Source organism: Ipomoea nil, unplaced genomic scaffold (genome assembly GCF_001879475.1).
Source record: "Ipomoea nil cultivar Tokyo-kokei standard unplaced genomic scaffold, Asagao_1.1 scaffold1566, whole genome shotgun sequence".
NCBI classification, from domain to species: domain Eukaryota; kingdom Viridiplantae; phylum Streptophyta; class Magnoliopsida; order Solanales; family Convolvulaceae; genus Ipomoea; species Ipomoea nil.
In genome coordinates, this window is record NW_017617994.1 from 166,943 (window position 1) to 187,003 (window position 20,061).

At 35.9% G+C, this 20,061-nt stretch overlaps 1 protein-coding gene across 1 annotated transcript; it reads left to right on the top strand.

The window, feature by feature from the left end:
* Positions 1 to 16,505: 16,505 nt before the first annotated feature.
* On the top strand, positions 16,506 to 18,281 carry LOC109189857 (ribosomal RNA small subunit methyltransferase-like). The gene is made up of 2 exons (XM_019340482.1): positions 16,506 to 16,829; positions 17,763 to 18,281. Exons 1-2 carry the CDS (start codon positions 16,506 to 16,508, stop codon positions 18,279 to 18,281), a joined length of 843 nt encoding a protein of 280 aa, XP_019196027.1.
* The last annotated feature ends 1,780 nt before the right edge of the window (positions 18,282 to 20,061 follow it).

Below are 20,061 nucleotides of genomic sequence, written 5' to 3' on the forward strand. Positions count from 1 at the left end.
TATGGGTAAATTTAAACTCTAATCGGATACATTTTCTTATATGATTACATTGTATATACACATAATATTTATTGATACATATATTGAAAAATTCTATAATATAATTTCACTAATTATAATTTATATTGATAGATTTATAATTTAACAATTACATTTAGAAATTAAAAAAGTAGGATTTAAATTTTGTATGGTTAGTATAGTGCATAAGTGTATATATGTATGTATTTACAAAAATTTATAAATGTTTATATTTTGTTAATTTGATAATTTCAATTCCTTAATTATATTTTATATTTTATTAATTATAATTTAATGAAATTGCCACAAATATATCCACATGAAAAGTATTATATTTATGAATTTCTCACGGTCACATTCCTACTCTCTCTAGAAAAAGGCAAAGTGGGATGAGAAAAAGCATAGAAACTTGAATAGCATATACAAACCTCGAAGTCAACATACTAACTCTAAATTTCAGAAAATCCTACAAAATTATCAAAATCACCGTCGCTATCATAATAATTTCATGAAAGAATGTAAATGGAGATTAACATAATCTAGGTATTTAGGGGAAATTTTTTTTTTCAATTTTAAGTTAAAGTTTGATTTTTTTTTTCAAGTGTTTTTTTTCCGCGATATGTAATTTTTTTTTCTATTTTTAATAGAGTTCATGCCTTTAGCTGCTTCGATTTGAAATTCGATTTTGCTCGATTTTGGTGAATTTTTCATTGAAGTCTATACTTCAATAGAAATTTCAAAGACAAAGTTGAAGATAAAAGGTCAAAAATATCAATTTCACTGTGAATTGATGATTTTTTACTTTTTATCTTGAACTTTGTCTCTGAAATCTCTCTAGATGAGGATTTTTGTTTATATAATTTTGTATTAATTGTAGTTAGCTTATTCCGTTATTTTGACCTTTAAATTTCTTTTATCTTTCGACAAATTTGGCTATTTTATATTGATTCACAATAAAAAAAAAAAGTAAATAAGACTTGGTAGTTCAGATCCGTGACTTAGTCATTGATCTCTATCATTAACTTTTGTATTTTTGGTGTTGAAACCAGGGTTTTGTTTCGTTCTTCGTATACATCTTGTAATGATCTAAGATGAATAAATTAAAGAGAAAAAAAAAAACTAAAAATGAATCACTTTCCGGTTCAGCAAAGCGCTTCGTTGCCTGTGAGGAGAAGAGGAGTTTGATTTCCGATAAGAAAAACATTTGCCCTTCCTTGCCATCGGAAAATTACAAAATCAGCTTTGTAGCTAATTTTACCAGGGTCTCCATCAACGCCCAATCCGTCGGATCCAGCAACTCTAAAAACACTTCAAGCGAAAATTGCAAATAATAATAATAATAATAATAATAATAATAATAATAATAATAATAATAATAATAATAATAATAATAATAATCATAATAATGATAATAATAATAATAATAATAATAATAATAATAATAATAATAATAATAATAATAATAATAATAATAATAATAATAATAATCTTGAAAGGTGTAAAAAATTACTTACGTTTCCATGAGTGCAACACCAAGATATGATTCCACAGAGAGGACGGGAAGAAGAGGGAAACAGTGCAAAATGAAATATTATGATTTTCAAACTCACCAATCCATTGTATTTATAGGTGTTAGGAATATATTGTAATAGATTTTAATATGTCAAATTGTATTTTAGAATCCCCAATTTTATTTATTAAGTCTAGGCGTGTCATAGACCATGAAAGGAAAATTAACAAATATAGAAAAAAGGGAAAAATACGAAGAAGAAGAACAAGAAGGAGATGTATGCATATGATATGTATACTAAAATAAACCCACACGCCCCAACTCAAAGAATAAGTCATACTGATAAAATCTCATACGAAGAAACGAGAAGCAAACGAGATTGCATGGAGTTATCTTGGAGATCAAGCATCTGTGGAAAGAAAGAAGTACATCAAGGAGAATGCTATAATGACTAATAATTTGTACAGGTGAGATGGATGAAAGCTTGATGAATAAACCCCAAGGTCTTAGGTTTAAAACTCACTCTCTATAATTTTATAAGGCAAAATTAAAGAAGCCAAAATCAGCTCTATGAGATGAAGTAGGAGCTGAGGTTTCAAAAGAGGTCAAAGAGGTTTCGAAATATATAATAGAACCTAGAGACGAAGTAAGAGAGCCAAAATCAGAGAGGTCAAAGAGGTTTCGAAATATATAATAGAACCTAGAGACGAAGTAAGAGAGCTAAAATCAGCTCTATGAGATGAAGTAGGGAAGTAAGAGAGCCAAAATCAGCTCATCAGCTCTATGAGATGAAGTAGGAGCAGAGGTTTAAACCTATGAGATGAAGTAGGAGCTGAGGTTTCGAAATATATAATAAATATATAATAAAACCTAAACCTATGAGATGAAGTAGGAGCTGAGGTTTCGAAATATATAACCTAATAGAACCTAGAGACAAAGTAAGAGATTTATAAGTCAAAATGTAGGAGCTGAGGTTTCGAAATATATAATAAAACCTATGAGATGAAGTAGGAACTGAGGTTTCAAAAGAGGTTTCGAAATATATAACCTAATAGAACCTAGAGACAAAGTAAGAGATTTATAAGCCAAAATCAGCTCTATGAGATGAAGTAGGAGCTGAGGTTTCAAAAGAGGCTTCCAAATATATAATAAAACCTAGAGACGAAGTAAGAGATGCGGTATGAGATGAAGTATAATAAAACCTAGAGACGAAGTAAGAGATGCAGTATGAGATGAAGTACAAGGTGAAGTTCACAAGTCAAAGTCAATCAAGGATTGAAATCTCACCACCAGTATGAGACCCAGATCAAGAGATCTAAATATCTCTTCACATGGACCAATAGCTAAGCAACGACTGAAATATCTCAAATGTCAAGAGATATTATTTTTAATAAGATCTTCTGAAGAAGCTACAGATCCTCTGCAAAGGCTACAAGAATTCAAATTTGAGATTGTCTTTTTTTCCAACGGATAAATTCTCAAAACCAGCTATAAAAGGATGAAGATTGAAGCAGATGAAAGCACTTCCAACACAAGCAACGAACAGATTCATACGAACAAGTGCTATACTCAAAAGTGAGAAAATATTCAAGTGAGAAAAACACTCAGAGCTCAAAGAGAAAATATTCAAGAGTGTTTGAAATCTTCATCATTATGAGACTTGCTGCATATTGAAGATCCATTCAAGAAGTCTCAAAGTTGGAAGCCAGTGAAACTTGTTTTTCTACAAACAAGTGATATTCATACTGGAGTGCAGGAAGGGGGGAAAGTAACACGGAGTTGTGAAATCCTGGATTGTCACACGGAGCTGTGAGATCCGAAACAGCAGTGTCGGAAGCACTGGGCGTGATTAGTGCGGGCTTGGTGATCAAAGCACTAGATCACGGGATACGTCGACCGGATCGTGGAAGACAGGGGGAAAGTAGCACGGAGTTGTGAAATCCAAAACATCAGTGTTGGAGGCACTGGGCGTGATTAGTGTGGGTTTAGTGATCAAAGCACTAGATCACGAAAATTCATTGTATCTAGGAACCAAGAAGTGGTGGATATAGTGAATTGCTCTTGGACGATAAGAGCAAGTGGAGTAGGGGGATTACATCACCTCCGAACCACTATAAATTCCCTTATGTCATTTACTGCTTTATTTACTTATCGCTTATCACGTGGATATACTTTACACAATCACACAACACTTATTTATTTATTCCGCGGTGCACAAGACTCTAACAATCTAGTTAAGAGTCTTGATATCTCTGTTGCCTTAGTGATTGTTGTATTCGCAAAAACGTTTAAAAGTCTATTCACCCCCCCCCCCCCCTCCCTCTAGACTTTTACCACACCTCCTTTGGGACCAACAATAGGTAGAAAATATGAGAATTATAAATTTGTAAAATTTTTCAAAAAGGAAAGTGTAATTATGAAATATTATTAATTAATTGGTTTTAATTAATTTCTTATCAAATTATAGTATATTTATTTAGAAAGGAATTATAGTATATTTATTAGTGTTGTAACATATGTAACGTACCTATATATATATATATATATATATATATATATATATACTAGTTTTTTACGCGCATTGCGCGATTGGGATAATGCCCAATGCTTTTTTGTTAAATAAGTACTTTAAAGTATATTAAGGCAGGATTATATTGAAATTGTTCATGCATAGATAATTGAAGGTTGAATTTGCGTATTTAAATAGGTAATTCTTCTTCCAAAGGTTGAGTCCCCAACCCCAAGGGTCTCCCACACTCCGACCCGACAGAGCATTGTGGGAAGTTGTAAATCACGATGACTCAATGGTTCAGCAGACAAGGCCAAATGCTGATACGCACAAGGAATCTGCTCACTTTGGACATAATTCCCGCACTGCCGCCGCCGAGGTTCAAACCTTGGTCTCTTCTCCCAAATACTACCCACTAAACCATTGAGCTAAGCCCGTGCGGGTTAAACAGATAATTCTAAGTTTACAAATGCAAGATAATATAGTCAAGATTGATTATAATTGTCAATAAAATAATTGTATAGGTATAGTTGAAACCAAATACGGGACATAAGGGAGAACAAATAAAAATTAGGGCATAAAATATTAAATATATACTAATATTGTTTGAGGAGATTCCGACATTAGGATTTGTGGTTAAGTTCTATTAAGACTTTAATATTAGAATTAGATTAATGGTGTAGTTATAATTCTATATTAGACTTTAATATTAGAATTAGACTAACGGTGAATTAACGAAAAAGTTAAATGGATAATCATATAATTAAGGATAAATTAGAAAATCTTACAAGAAAAAAATTAAAACCTGAACAATATGAACCATTCATTTGATTTAATAATTTGACGGTCATTTTTTCTACCCAATGTTAATAATTAAATAAATTCGCTGGTCAAATCCGCTAGTATAATCCGCTATGTATTATTTTTTGTTGTAACTACTAAATTATTATTTATATAATTTAATAAGAGTAAAATAGAGTACTAATTATGCCAACTTTGATTGGGATGAGGTTCGAACCTACGACTTTTTTTTTTTATTAAAATCAATGAGTAAGTTAACGGTGAACTAACGGCAATTCTTAAAATTTTAACGGAATTAGTAACGATGTGTGGGTATTTTAGGAAATTTTAGTGTAAAATTTAAATCTGATCAATCTTTTAATCAATCTGAGTCATTCATTTGATTAAAATCTGTGACCGCCATTTTTTCTACCCATTATAGGCCTAACTCTCTTGGGCTCTTATTAGTGTATATATATATATATATATATATATATATATATATATATATATATATATATATATATATAATATTAGGGCGTAATAATATATTTAATTTAATATTTAATATAATAATGATGTAATAGAAGTAAAATTATATTAGTAAGTAATGATTTAAGATAAAACTTTACCAATAAATGTGAACAGAATAAATGCATTCATATTGTTAGTCTTATTTGACCAATTATTACTATTATTATTATTATTATTATTATTATTATTATTATTATTATTATTATTATTATTATTATTAAATAATAAATAATTATTAGACAAAGTTTAGGATGGTCAGAATTATGGAGAGAGTTTAATAAGAATAATAAGTATTATTAAGGTAAGTACTTATTTTGTTTATTAATATTATTATTATTATTATTATTATTATTATTATTGGCAAGTAATTATTATTAATTAATTAGTTTTAATTAATTTCCAATCAAATTATAGTATATTTATATTTATTAGTGTTGTAACATATGTAACGTACATATATATACATTATTAGGACGTAATAATATATTTAATTTAATATTCAATATAATAATAATAATGTAATAAAAGTAAAATTATATATATATATATATATATATATATATATATATATATATATATATATATATATATAGCGAGCCATGAACTTTATTCCACACTAAAAGAACAATCGTTATGTTATGATCCCGTGTCCAGCATGCATGCTGTACACGGGTAACAGTGCCTAACGGCACTGTTATCTTCTTCTTCTTTTTTTTTTTTTTTTTTTTTTTTTTTTTTTTTTTAAATTTCAGACCGCTTCGTTATAGGAGTATATGTTCATAATTTTATTACTATATGTTCATAATTGTAAGTTCATAATGTCAGAGCTCTATGTTCATAATTCCATAACTGTACATTCATAATTCCGTAACTGTACATTCATAATTCAATAACTGTAACTTCATAATTTTTGAAGCTCTATGTTCACAATTTTAGAGCTCTATGTTCGTAATTTTATCACTATATGTTCATATTGTAAGTTCATAATGTCAGAACTCTGTGTTCATAATTTCATAACGGTACATTCATAATTGCATAATTGTACATTCATAATTGCATAACTGTACATTCATAATTCCGTAACTGTACATTCATAATGCAATAACTGTAAAATCATAATTTTCAAAGCTCGATGTTTACAATTTTAGAGCTCTATGTTCATAATTTTATCACTATATGTTCATAATTGTAAATTCATAATGTCAAAGCTCTGTGTTCATAATTTTATAACTTAAATTCATAATTCCATAACTGTACATTCATAATGCCATAACTGTACATTCATAATCCCATAACTGTGCATTCATAATGGCACAAACGAATAACGCCGTTAACGACATTAACTGCGAGACAAAATCAAATTTTTTTAAAAACTGAAATGACGCATTTTCTCTGAAAACGACGTTGTTTTGGACTCGTGTCCACAATGCATTGTGGACACGAGTCCACTGCATAATTTGCCCTGAAAGAAGCAGAAGGCCTTACAAAAGACGCCATAGGTCCAAAAGTGACCTATGGCTAAAAAGGACAAGGGCTTTTGCTTTACAAAAGCAAGGGCCACAAGGCCTTAAGAACCAAGGCTAAAGAGCTAAAAATTACAATGGCACAAGCCTAAAAAAACCAACGCAAATGAAGTCTAGCAAAGGTCCACCCATCAAGGTGAACCTTTCTTATTCCTTCAAGGATCAACCCCATAGATCCCCCCTTATTCCACCATGTGCATGAGACCACAACCAAACACAAAACACAAGCTTGATTCAGCCATCTTAGAGCCAGCTTCAGCAAATCAGTTGCAATTCCTCAGCTCATCTCTGCTATACTTCTGCTTGAGACCTCCAGTTTCAAATGAGAGCCATTTCTTATTCTAAATCATAATCATAGTGCATCATTTTCCATAGTAGAATCAGCACCATGGCTGCCCCAAGACTCCACATTAAAGCTTTGCCTTGGGGCTACAAAACCAATCTCATATCAATTTCCATTATCTGAAGCACCTGCTGCTATTCTCCAACCTCTTGAATTCTGCAATTCTCCCACTGTATAATAGATCTGCAGCAGACATGATCATCATCTTCATCTCTGTTTCTGTTCAAAATCTCAGCTCAACAAGGTCAATTTCACAACTAAATTCCATAACTCATAGATTTTCAATCCCAGGTTCAATTCTAAAGCTGCAGATCAGATCAAGCTGTTCTATCATCAAAAAATTGAATCTTATGAGACCATTTTCTCTTCATGAAGCATCAATTTCCAGATAAGAATCAGCTCCATGGTATCCACAATCTCCACCATAGTGCCCTTGACTGTTTCTGCAAAGATCAAGAGATCTCAGTTCTGTTAGGCAGCTCCAGAACTTTGTGCATCTTTTAGGTCCAACACTGCTCATGTTGCCTCCTTGTTCCTTCTCAAGAATTCAAAGACTTGCCACATAGACCACCCCAGAGGTGGCCCTCCTTATTCATCATCTCAGATTAAGCACCCTAATAGTCCTTCAGAATCAGACCTGCAGATCATGCATCCTAACTGACATCTCTGGTTGAATTTCTATTTCATTCTCAGCTCTCAACATCTTAGAGCAATCCAATATCATTAAGCATCCATAGCAGATTCATCAAGATTAGAGCAATCAGCAGTAGCTTGTCAACAAACCATCATTTCAGCTTCAGGAGCCACTATCTGCAGATTTTGCAGATCAGCTCATCAAAACTGTATTCATCTATTGCTCCAAAATTTCATTTCCAGATCCCCTTTAAGAGCACACTACTCATAATAATCATCAAGCACAGATCTGCAACATCCCAATATCTTTGCAGAAGTAGATCTCAGAATATGGGATGTCATCTTCCATTGTGGAATCCATCCCATGGCATCACCAACCTCCACTTTATAAGCCCTTGTCAGATTTCTACTCTCATCTGTTCCTTCTAACTTTTAGTGGTCCACCAAGCTTGGTGGACCCTCCTTATTCCTCCATCCATAGGCCAGTAGGCCACAAATCATCCAGATTACACAATCACCCTAGCCTAGTGGCCCACTCACAGAGTGCACCACCAAATAGTCTAGGTTCTTTCATCATCAGGCCCAAGCCTTTTCATTACAGCTGGCCTACCCTTCACCTTATGCCAGAACATTTTAACTGCTTTGAGAGACATTACCTCACTCTCCTCAATGTACCTTCTCTTATCCTTGTCATAAACTAAATGCATGTATGAGTTAACTTCTTTCACTGCCTCATCTATCTCAACTGCAAATGCCTCATCACTATCCACAAGGTCATGCAGCTTCTCCACCACAGCCCCTCTAGTCCAAGTTTTCCCCTTTTTACTTGAGCCACTTGAAATCATTTCCTCAGCCTGCTTTGCCATTCTAGTCTTCCCCTTTTTACTTGAGCCACTTGAAATCATTTCCTCAACCTGCTTTGCCCACTACAAGAAAAATGCACATAGACAACACTAGAAATACAACAGTTTTTAAGAAAAGTGTTGTCTTTTGTATAAAAGACAACAGTTTGGTCCAAAACCGTTGTCTTTGATGCAACACTTTTGTCAAAGACAACGGTTTTTACTTAACCGTTGTTATAACTGTGTTGTCTTTGTGCATTTTGTGATAAGACAACACCACAACGACAACGGTTTTTTAAAACCGTTGTCTATGTGCGTTTTTTTTTTTTTTATTAAAGACAACGGTTTTTTTAACCGTTGTCGTTGGTGTGTTGTCTTTAAGCGCACTAGAATACACAACACTAGAAAGACAACGGTTGTTTAAAACCGTTGTCTTTGTGCGCTCTTTTTTTTTTTTAAAAGACAACGGTTTTATTTAACTGTTGTCGTTGGTGTGTTGTCTTTAAGCACACTAGAATACACAACACTACAAAGACAACGGTTTTTTAAAACCGTTGTCTTTTTGCATTATTATTTTATAAAAGACAACGGTTTTATTTAACCGTTGTCATTTATGTGTTGTCTTTAATAGCACTTGAATACACAACACTACAACAACAACGGTTTTATATAATTGTTGTCGTTACGCGTTCTTTATTTGTTTAAGACAACGGTCTTACTTAACCGTTGTCTTTGGTATGTTGTCTTTAAGCGTATTTGAATACACAACACTACAAAAACAACGGTTATAAAAAACCGTTGTCTTTGCGCATCATTATTTTATAAAAGACAACAGTTGTATAAAATATAAACAAGAATGTTAACAATAAGAGTCAAACCTATGACCTCAAACATAACAATTAAAGTTTAACCAACTAAGCAACACAAACTTTTATACATTAAAGTGCAACATCTGGTATACAATTGAGTTGTTTCTGTGTTGTCTGTGAAAACCAAGACAACGATTTTATAAATCAACACTTATATACTCAAGCGCAACATCTAAGATATAACGCGTTTGGTTCTGTGTAACATCTAAGATGACAATGATTGTATAAAATATAGGTTAAGGATAGAACCTATGACCTCTAACATAACAAATAAAGCTAAACCCACCAAGCCACACTAACTCTTATTTACTATAGTGTTACACCTTATCTTTTACCTATAATTTGGTCCTTCATTATTTTTGTTACGAGATGAAAATAGATGTTTAGAAGATCTAGAACAAAAATAAAAATGTAATTAAATTTTTTTGTCCAAATATAGTGCATAACAAAGAAATAATACAATTCAAAAGTTAATTTAATAGTTCTATTCTCGTTCATATTTAAATATAAATTTATTCACCAAAGATTTTATAAATCTATAGTATAGAATTTATGAATCTATAGTATAAAAATCTATGAATCTCGCGTTCTGTACCTATATACCCGGTACTATTTTGGGTCTAGCGACCCGGGTAAATAAAGCTAATATTTTCTTACCCTGTTCTATATCTATATCGCCCGGTTTATGGTGGACCCGGTCCCTATAAAATCATGAATATACCCGGCCTATAGGCACCCTAGTCTAGTCGTCTCTAGGCTATACGCGGCCTCAACCTAGTCACTTGGGGTTCGATTCCTATTAATAGCGCTAGCATAATTAGCTGTAGCCCATTCATTGGGCCGTGATCTTTGTATTTGAATTGGATCTTTATATTAGTAGCGCTAGTATAATTTCCCTCTTTGCAACGACGAGCCACCAATAGCAACACATCGACAAATTACTCTCTCATTCGTCAACTTACAGTACCCTCCGCGTAGCAGCTTCGTCGCAGCAACAAATCGACAGATTCCTCTCTCATTCGTCGACCTATAGTACCCTCCGCGTAGTAGCTTCTTCCGGCGAAGCTGTGTGGTGGTGGTTGGTGATTGGTGGCATAGTAAGTACTTACTGCGAAGAATGCCGGCAGAAGAGGTCTCGCACTCTCACCGTTAGTTTTTTTTTTAATATATAATATATATTTTAATAAATAAATAAAGTTTATATAAAAAAAAAAAAAACAAACACAAAAAATATTTTAAACGACATGTGTCTACCATGTGAAGACTTTACTTTGAACTTAATTGAATAACATTACAGGTTTATGAGATTTAAATAGAGATTTGTTTTATTTAGGGGACTCAACTACACTATCTAATCACTTAGGGAGTCAATTGAACACTTTTTTTCCTACAAAATAATTAAATTTTTGACTTCCATATTTTAAACACTTAGCAAAAAATCTCTATCTCAAACAAAGTTCAAATTTAATTCCCTCGCTCTGAGCAGATTTCAGACCCTATTGCGCGCCTCAAACAAAATTTCCCTCTGAGACTTTTTTCACAAAATTTCTTCTTCCCTCAAACAAATTTCTTTTCCGTACGCCTTCTCACAAATTTCTTTGCTCGTAACCTTCGTAGGGTTTTCTCTACAGAGCGCAGAATTGTAACGATTCTAGGGTTTGGGAATTTTAGAAGAGAAGAGAATAGGAGAAAAAGATGAGAAGAATTCATAATTGCATTGAAGTGTTTTCATACATCATAAATCGAACTAACAGCTTTTATATCCAACCGCCTAACTACTCCCACCGTCAAACGACGTCGTAGGATAACTTGCCTAACTGCCACTTATTGGAACGGTGTCGTTTTGCTGATAGCCCAACTACTCAACCGTTTCTTTATCATGCGGCGTCGTTTCAGCATTCCTGTTCGATTCCTTCTTCATTCCTCTACTGGGATCATAACATTTCCTCCCCATCAAAAGATCCTTGACCCCAAGGATCAAAGGTTGGAAATTGGTTAATGATGTGATAGAAGTCTTCCCATGTTGCAGCTTCTTTTGGCAAATTTGCCCATTGTACAAGAATTTGGGACACAGGTTGATTTTTTCTCATCACAAGACGCTTATTAAGGACAGCAATTGGTCGAACCAGCAGCTCACCCTCTTGGCCAATCAAAGGTGGCTCTAGTTGAGCCACTGCACTGCCTCCCACCTTCTTTTTTAGCTGAGAAATGTGGAAGACTGGATGGATGAGGGCAGTGGATGGCAATGCCAATTTGTAGGCCATAGTTCCTATCTTTTCTATCACCTGATAGGGGCCATAATATTTAGATGTAAGTTTGATGTTGGTCCTTACGGCCACCGTAACCTGCCTGTAGGGTTGTACTTTAAGATACACCCAATCCCCTATTTCCAGGCTTCTCTCACTCCTACCCTTATCAGCCTGCAACTTCATTCTTTCCTGAGCTCTTCTAAGGTTATCTTTGAGTACTGCCAACATTGATTCTCTTTCAGATAACCAATCCCCATCTCCTCTCCCTTGACTTGGATTTAAGGCTAACATAGGTGGGCTATAACCATAGAGTGCCTGAAAGGGAGTGCACTTCAAAGAAGAATGGAAGTTTGTATTATACCAGTATTCTGCCAAATATAACCACTTAGCCCAAGCCTTAGGTTTGCTGAATACCATGCATCTTAAGTAGGTCTCCAAGCACCTATTTACCCTTTCAGTTTGGCCATCTGATTGAGGGTGGTAGGCTGTGGACATGCTCAGTTGGACCTGTAGTTGTTTGAATGTAGCCTGCCAGAATTTGCTCAGAAATACTGAATCCCTATCAGTTACAATATCCTCAGGTAAGCCATGTAATTTGTAAATGTTTTCCATGAAAGTCATGGCCACTATTTCAGCAGTATATGGGTGAGCCAATGTAATGAAGTGACTGTACTTAGTAAGCCTGTCCACAATCACCAGAATCACCTCCTTCCCTTGGGATTTTGGCAATCCCTCAATAAAATCCATAGATATGCTTCTCCAGGCTTGTTTAGGAATAGCCAATGGTTGTAATAAGCCAGGAGGAGCCACAGTCTCAGGCTTGCATCTTTGGCAAGTGTCACAACCTTCCACCAATTCCTTGACTGTCCTCTTCAATTTTTGCCAATAGAATAGAGCCCTTAATCTTTGATATGTGCCTTGCTGGCCAGAGTGCCCTCCAAGAGGGGAATTATGCAACTGAGATACTAGCTTGGATCTTAATTCCCCCTTAGTACCAATATAAAGCCTCTGCTTGAATCTGATCAAGCCATCCTCAATAGTGTTCTTAGGATCAGTTCCAGGGGTGATCAAGGCTGCTGTTAATTTGTTTTGGGCCCACTCATCACCATCATAGCTGTCAAACACCTCTTCCATCCACTGAGGTCTAATTGTGAACACTGAATTAAGCATGGGTTTGATGCTGTTGACTTCCCCTTCTTGATCAGTTTCTCTTCTGGACAAGGCATCTGCAACACAATTTTCAATGCCTTTCTTATACTGAATAGTATAGTGTAGTCCCAAGAGTTTAGCTAGTCCTCTTTGTTGAGTAACAGTGGTGATCTTTTGATCTAATAGAAATTTAAGACTATGGTGGTCAGTCTTGATAATGAAATGTCTGCCCAATAAGTATGGTTTCCATTTCTCCACTGCATTAATGATTGACATATATTCTTTCTCATATATGGATAACCCCATGTGCTTTTCTCCAAATGCTTTGCTGAAATATGCCACTGGTTTACCTTCTTGGATTAGGACTGCCCCCATCCCCTTACTACATGCATCAGCTTCAATTATAAAGGGTTTTTGGAAATCAGGCAGGGCCAACACTGGGGCTGAGCATAAGGCTTGTTTAAGTCTCTCAAAGGCACAATCAGCTTCTTCAGTCCAGTGGTAAGAGTTCTTTTTCAACATATTTGTCAGGGGCCTACTAATCACCCCATATGACTTGATGAATCTTCTGTAGTACCCAGTCAAGCCTAGGAACCCTCTCAGTCCCTTGATAGAAACAGGCCTTGGCCATTCTGCAACAGCCTTAAGCTTGGAAGGATCTGTGTGCAGTCCTTGTTCTGATATAACATGCCCCAAATACTCTACTTCTTTCCTTGAAAAGGAGCATTTTCTAAGCTTAGCTAGCAGTTTGTGTTCCCTCATCAGACTCAACACTTCTCTTAGATTGTGCCAGTGCTCATTCGGTCCTGAACTGTAAACCAAGATATCATAAAAAAAAAAAACTAAGACAAACTTTCTCAGTAATGGTTTGAATATGTGGTTCATTAGGGCTTGAAATGTGGCTGGGGCATTGGTAAGGCCAAAGGGCATGACCCTAAACTCATACAAGCCCTGGTGAGTCTTAAAAGCAGTTTTGTGTTCTTATCCCTCCTTCATCCTCACCTGATGATATCCTGCCCTCAGATCCAATTTAGAGAAGTATTTAGAGCCTGCCAACTCAGAAAAAAGATCCTCTACTACTGGAACAGGATATTTGTTCTTCACAGTGATGTTATTTAAAGCTCTATAATCAACACAAAATCTCCAAGTTCCATCCTTCTTGGGCACCAGTAAGACAGGAGATGAGAATGATGACACACTCTCAGTAATCACCCCAGCTTCTAGCATTTCTTCCACCATCTTTTCTATTACATTCTTTTGGTCAAAAGAATATCTGTATGGTTTAATGTTTACTGGCTGTGCTCCTGGAATCAAGGGAATTGCATGGTCATAGGCCCTTTTTGGGGGTAATATCTGAGGCTCATCAAACAACTCACTGAACTCTTCCAGTATTGTAGTTAGCTCTGTGAATTCTGTTTGAACCTCCACCTTATAGCATGTACTGGATCTGCATTCAGCTTCTTTTCTGCTGATCCCTTCACACTGCACAAGGAATCCTTGTACACCATAATTTTCCACTTCTTAAGGTCCCTTTTTGTTGCTTCTTGCAAGTTATGTGGCCTCCTGATTAATCCTTTCAGCAACACTCTCTTCCCCTCCTTGTGGAATGATATACCTAGAGGCCTAGTATGTAATTGGATAGGAGCAAACTGATCTATCCAGTCCATTCCAAGGACCACGTCACATCCTCCCAGCTTTAACACTCTGAAATCTTTTTCAAAATCTTCCTTCTGAATCTGCCATCTCAGTTTCTTACAAATGGTATCACATCTCATTTGCTCTCCATTAGCTACTGTCACATTGAGGACCCGAGTTCTTTCTGGTTCTATCCTTAGCTGAGTGAGGAGTTTGGGATCTAGGAAGCTATGTGTACTTCCACTATCCACAAGGATGACCACTGCTTGTTTGTGGATGGATCCCAATAGCTTGATGGTGTTCATTCATTCCCCTCCCATCATGGCATAAAGTGAAACCTCAGCTTGTTCCTGTGTTCCCATAGGTCCTTGTTCCTGACCTTCTGTCACCAATTCCTCAGGGGCATCATGAAATTCTCCCTCCTCAATGGTATGGAGAGTGGAATTCTTGCACCTATGGCCATGTTGCCAAGGCTCGAAACATCTAAAGCATTTGTTCTGCTCCCTTAACTGTGTCTTGAACTTAGCTGTTTCAGGAATTTTAGCAGAGGTACTCAGGATATTGGAGGCTGTGGATCCAAGGGAATTTGTGGGTTTAGGGCTAGTAGTGTATGGCTTTTGGTTTGGGATAGTGGTTGTTGGCCTGGTATTGTAGTGGTAGGATGATTTTGGTGGCTCATTGGCTTGTAACCCTTTCTCAAACTGTTTGGCATACCACATGGCATATGCTAGGGTTTTTGGCTGAATGGTTTTCACAAAACATCTGAGGTTTGGTTTGAGCCTGGCAGTGTAAGCTTCTAGGAAATATAGATCAGTGAGTGTGGGGTGTTTCTGGACAAGCTGGCTTCTCAACTCCTCAAACTTATCTGTGAAGTCCAAAACTCCTCCAGTTTGTCTAAGGATAGTGAAATCCTCCATAACTGCTCCACTATCTTCCCCAAAACTTCTACATACTGCCTCAGCAAAATGTGACCACACAAAAGGACCTTCGATTCCAGTCAAATACCCCTCATACCATAGCCCTACTCTACCAATTAGGTTGACATAAAGCACATGCATAACTTCAATTTTAGGGATATGTGACATCAAGAGAAACCTTTCACATCTACTAATCCACAATCGTGGTTGATCATAGTCAAAAGGGGGAAAGTCATACCGATACCTCATCATAGGAGGACCTGGTTCATGCCTCCGGATCATGGCGAACTGCTCTCTTCTGGCCATATTAGATCCTTCCAACTCCCCTTCATCATCCGATCCATCCATCCCAGCCACTGGTGCTGAAGTAGCTGGACCTTTTTCCGCTCTCCTTGGTGGTGCGGCTTGGCCTGGCAGTGAACCGGCTGGAGTGTCTTGCCTGACTCCGTTAACAGAGGATCCGCCTGGAGTAAGTTTCATCAGTGGTGGTTGTGGACGGTTCAATCGTAGCTTTTCCACTATTTCATTCTTCCAATCGCTCATTCTGTTATCCAACTGAGCAACCAGCTTTTCTACTAGCTCCTGAGTCGATTTCTGTTGTGAGTCTACTTGGAGGCTCAGATCGGCGACCACAAGCTCTAATTGGTTCAGTCGTGCCTCCATTTGAGGGCTCTGATACCACTTGCAACGATTCTAGGGTTTGGGAATTTTAGAAGAGAAGAGAATAGGAGAGAAAGATGAGAAGAATTCAGAATTGCATTGAAGTGTTTTCATACATCACAAATCGAACTAACAACTTTTATATCCAACCGCCTAACTACTCCCACCGTCAAACGACGTCGTAGGATAACTTGCCTAACTGCCACTTATTGGAACGGTGTTGTTTTGCTGATAGCCCAACTACTCAACCGTTTCTTTATCATGCGGCATCGTTTCAGCATTCCTGTTCGATTCCTTCTTCATTCCTCTGCTGGGATCATAACAAGAATTCACCATGGTAGGAGGGAAGATATGCAAAGAAAAAAGTCACCGTGGCTCCACCGGAGCTGGCGGCGCAAACCCTCACTACCAGGGCGGAATTCAATTTCACAAGTCCAAAGGTCAGCACATACTGAAAAATCCTATGTTAGTTGACACAATCGTCGAGAAATCTGGCATCAAACCGACCGATGTCATCCTCGAAATCGGTCCAAGTACTGGTAACTTGAATAAGAATCTTCTAGAAGCCGGAAAGTCCGTCATAGCTGTCGAGCTTGACCCTTGTATGGTTCTCGAGTTGCAACGGCGATTTCAAGGAACTCCACCTAGTAAGCTAAATGTAATTTCTCTTATTCAACTGCAAATTCTACTCATTTTGTAACAGTATACTTAAATCATTATGAATGAGAAAGCTATTAATTCATTTTTGTCTATAGTTGGAATGAGGAGATTGTTAATCTACAACAAGCTGTCAATTAGGGACTAGTGGAGTTTAAGTGTTTAACATTTCTCTTGTTAATCATTTCTTATTGTAAATGCCTATACTTTTTGCTTATTCATCTTCTCTCCACAAGTCTCACCAAGAAAGATTTGTTAGGACACTAGTAAACACAGGGGTTATGACAGGAGGCCATCAAGTCTTCTATCTTAGAAAGTTTTTCCTGTTTTGGGGTGTATAAATCTGTGGGATATATTACTACCCAATGAAAACATACGATGTGTTTGGTAAATAGCTGTTAGTTGATTAGGTTAGTGGATTAGGGTAGTTGATATCATTAGTTGATTGGGTTAGTGGGTTTGACTAGTTGATAGCGTTAGTTGATTGTAGAAAGATGTTTGGTATATTAGCTGATAGTTGATCTTGATTATATGTAAAATGATTTTCTCAAAAAGCTTATCGAAAAGTTACTTTGGTGCAATAAGCTGTTACAAAAAGATAATCAGTCAAACATTTATATTGGTTGTTTAACTAAGTCAAACAACTAATAGTGGTAAAACAAGCCAAAATTAGCTGATAAGCTAATTATGTTACCAAACAGGACCTAAAAGATAGGGAATTAAATTATTTCATATGAATAACCATAGTCATTTCACTTTCACTCATGTAGTCCTGTAGTAACAATTTCTTTTTGTGTAAACATTAATATGCTATGCCTTACTTTATTTGAAGCTACTGCCTCCATTTCTGTAAGGTTTATCGGAATGAAATATTTACATTTCAAACAAACCGTGTCTTTGCAGAATGTTTGCCTTTTGCACTGTTATGGTCCAGATTATACAAGGGGATGTTCTCAAGTGTGATCTTCCATACTTTGACATCTGCTTGGCAAATATCCCATACCAAATCTCATCTCCTCTTACTTTCAAATTACTGTCTCATAGGCCACTATTCAGGGCTGCAGTTATTATGTTTCAAAGGGAATTCGCCATGAGGCTTGTTGCTCAGCCCGACGATACTCTTTATTGCCGCCTTTCTGTCAACACTCAACTGTTAGCTCGAGTCTCCCATCTTCTGAAGGTAGGAAGAAACAATTTCAGACCTCCACCCAAGGTTGATTCTTCGGTAGTCAGAATTGAGCCAATGAAGCCGTTTCAAAACCTGAACTTCAAGGAGTGGGATGGTTTAGTTCGAATTTGTTTCAATAGGAAGAATAAAACTATAGGTGCAATTTTTAGACAAAAGGCAGTGCTTTCGTTGCTAGAAAAGAACTACAAAACTCTGCAAGCATTGCAGATACTCGAGAACGGATCCTTGGAGGACACAGACATGTCTTTGGCTGTATTAGGATGAGCTGGAATGACCTTTTTGGTGACATTACTGGGGTTATTAAATATTATGTTTGCCTCTGTGTCATGACTCTTATATCCATGCCCTTGAATTGATGTTTTCTGGGATTAAAAAACTGATAAGAAATACATTGGTCTTCATTTACGCGAATCAAAATATATGCTTCTATAATGTATTGGTCACTTGGTATTTCTCATGAGTCCTCCTTTCGACTATTAGAGCTCAAGCATCTTCACCATGAAAGGATAGAAATAGTGAAGCATTTGTCTAACTTGCAGCAGGCAGGTTAACTAGAGAAATATTTTGATTTCCTTTTTTATGAGAGTTGATGTTCATCTCTGAGAGTGCCTCGTTACTTTGTTCAGTAATGGCTTTAATTGGATATTTGCTTTACAGAACCTAGGATGGTTTACCTCCTTGTAAACAAAATTCATATGTTTTGATGATATTATTATTTATTTTATGGATCTAGTAAAATGTCATTGTTTTCTGCACTATTAATATAACATGGTATCTGTTCTGTGCTTGGATGTAATTATTTAGCTATATGTGTTTATTGTGGGAAATGCTCATTATTTGTGCTCTGAATGTTTTATTAATATCCTCACTACACTTTTGGCCGTTTGGGCACTTGTAGTTTTGGGGATGCAGTTTGATATCATCTTGCTAGATGGCACTTAATCTATCTCAAGTTTTGATAAGATTTCTGATGCATTTTCTTGCTGATTAAAGTTTGTTGGGACAGAGGAGGCAGTACTTTAATTTAGATTACTTGATTCATGAAATGCGGAAAGTTCTGTCTGCTGAATCACATTCTTTCCCCGTCTCCTTTATCTAATTTCTGATTTTCTATCAGGATTGATCCCTGCAGAGTCATCCCATGAATTGAAGATGGAAGTTAAAAACCTAAGGCAGACTCTAAATGAACTCCATATGAAGCACATAACATTGACAGGTGAATTGCAGAGCCATAGAGATGCTGATGCGAAGAATAAGGCCAGAGAATTTCTTGCTGTCTAATAAAGCTGAAAATGCTACCTTGAAGGCAACTGATTTTGGCCTCTCTGTGTTCATTGAGCAAGGTAAATTGCTTATGAATTCACCTCCTCATACTTACTCAATGACATTTGTATCTTAATCTTATAGTTTAACAACTCTCATCCTTGCAAAGGTATGAGTATTTTCTAACCTCCTTTATGCACTACCTATGGTGTCATTTTGGTCTTCTATAGCAGAATTTTAAATATTTTTATATTTATTTCAACAATCTAAACATTGCTTAATTTCAAATAGAGCTCTAAGTCATTAATCATCGCCAATAATACTTATGATAAACTGGTTTATTCTACTCTAATAGTGTCACGGAAAATGATTACTTTTGATGATACATGTAAGTTTTTTTGCAAGAAAAACTTATTGTTTATTGTTTCAAATTATAGGTGAGCTCGGTTGGAGTTACTGGAGCTCGGGCATCTGTGAGTGACAAGGTTGAGTCCCTTCTAAAGCAAATTAAGGAGGTTTGTTTCCAATACTTGCCACCATTAGTTATAAAAAAATTACTTATATAATTGCTTTATTATTTGTTCTACAATATCTGCACCCTTCAAATTTCTATTTGAATTCCAAAAATTTTATTCTTTGACACTGCTTTTAGTGCATGGGAAACGGTTTTTTAGTGCTTTACTAACCTTGGGGGTAAAACTATGGCCTTACACTTGACTTTAAGCCTTCAGTGATTCATCTTTTGTGGGATTTGCTTTCTCGTACAAGAAAAAAGTAACAA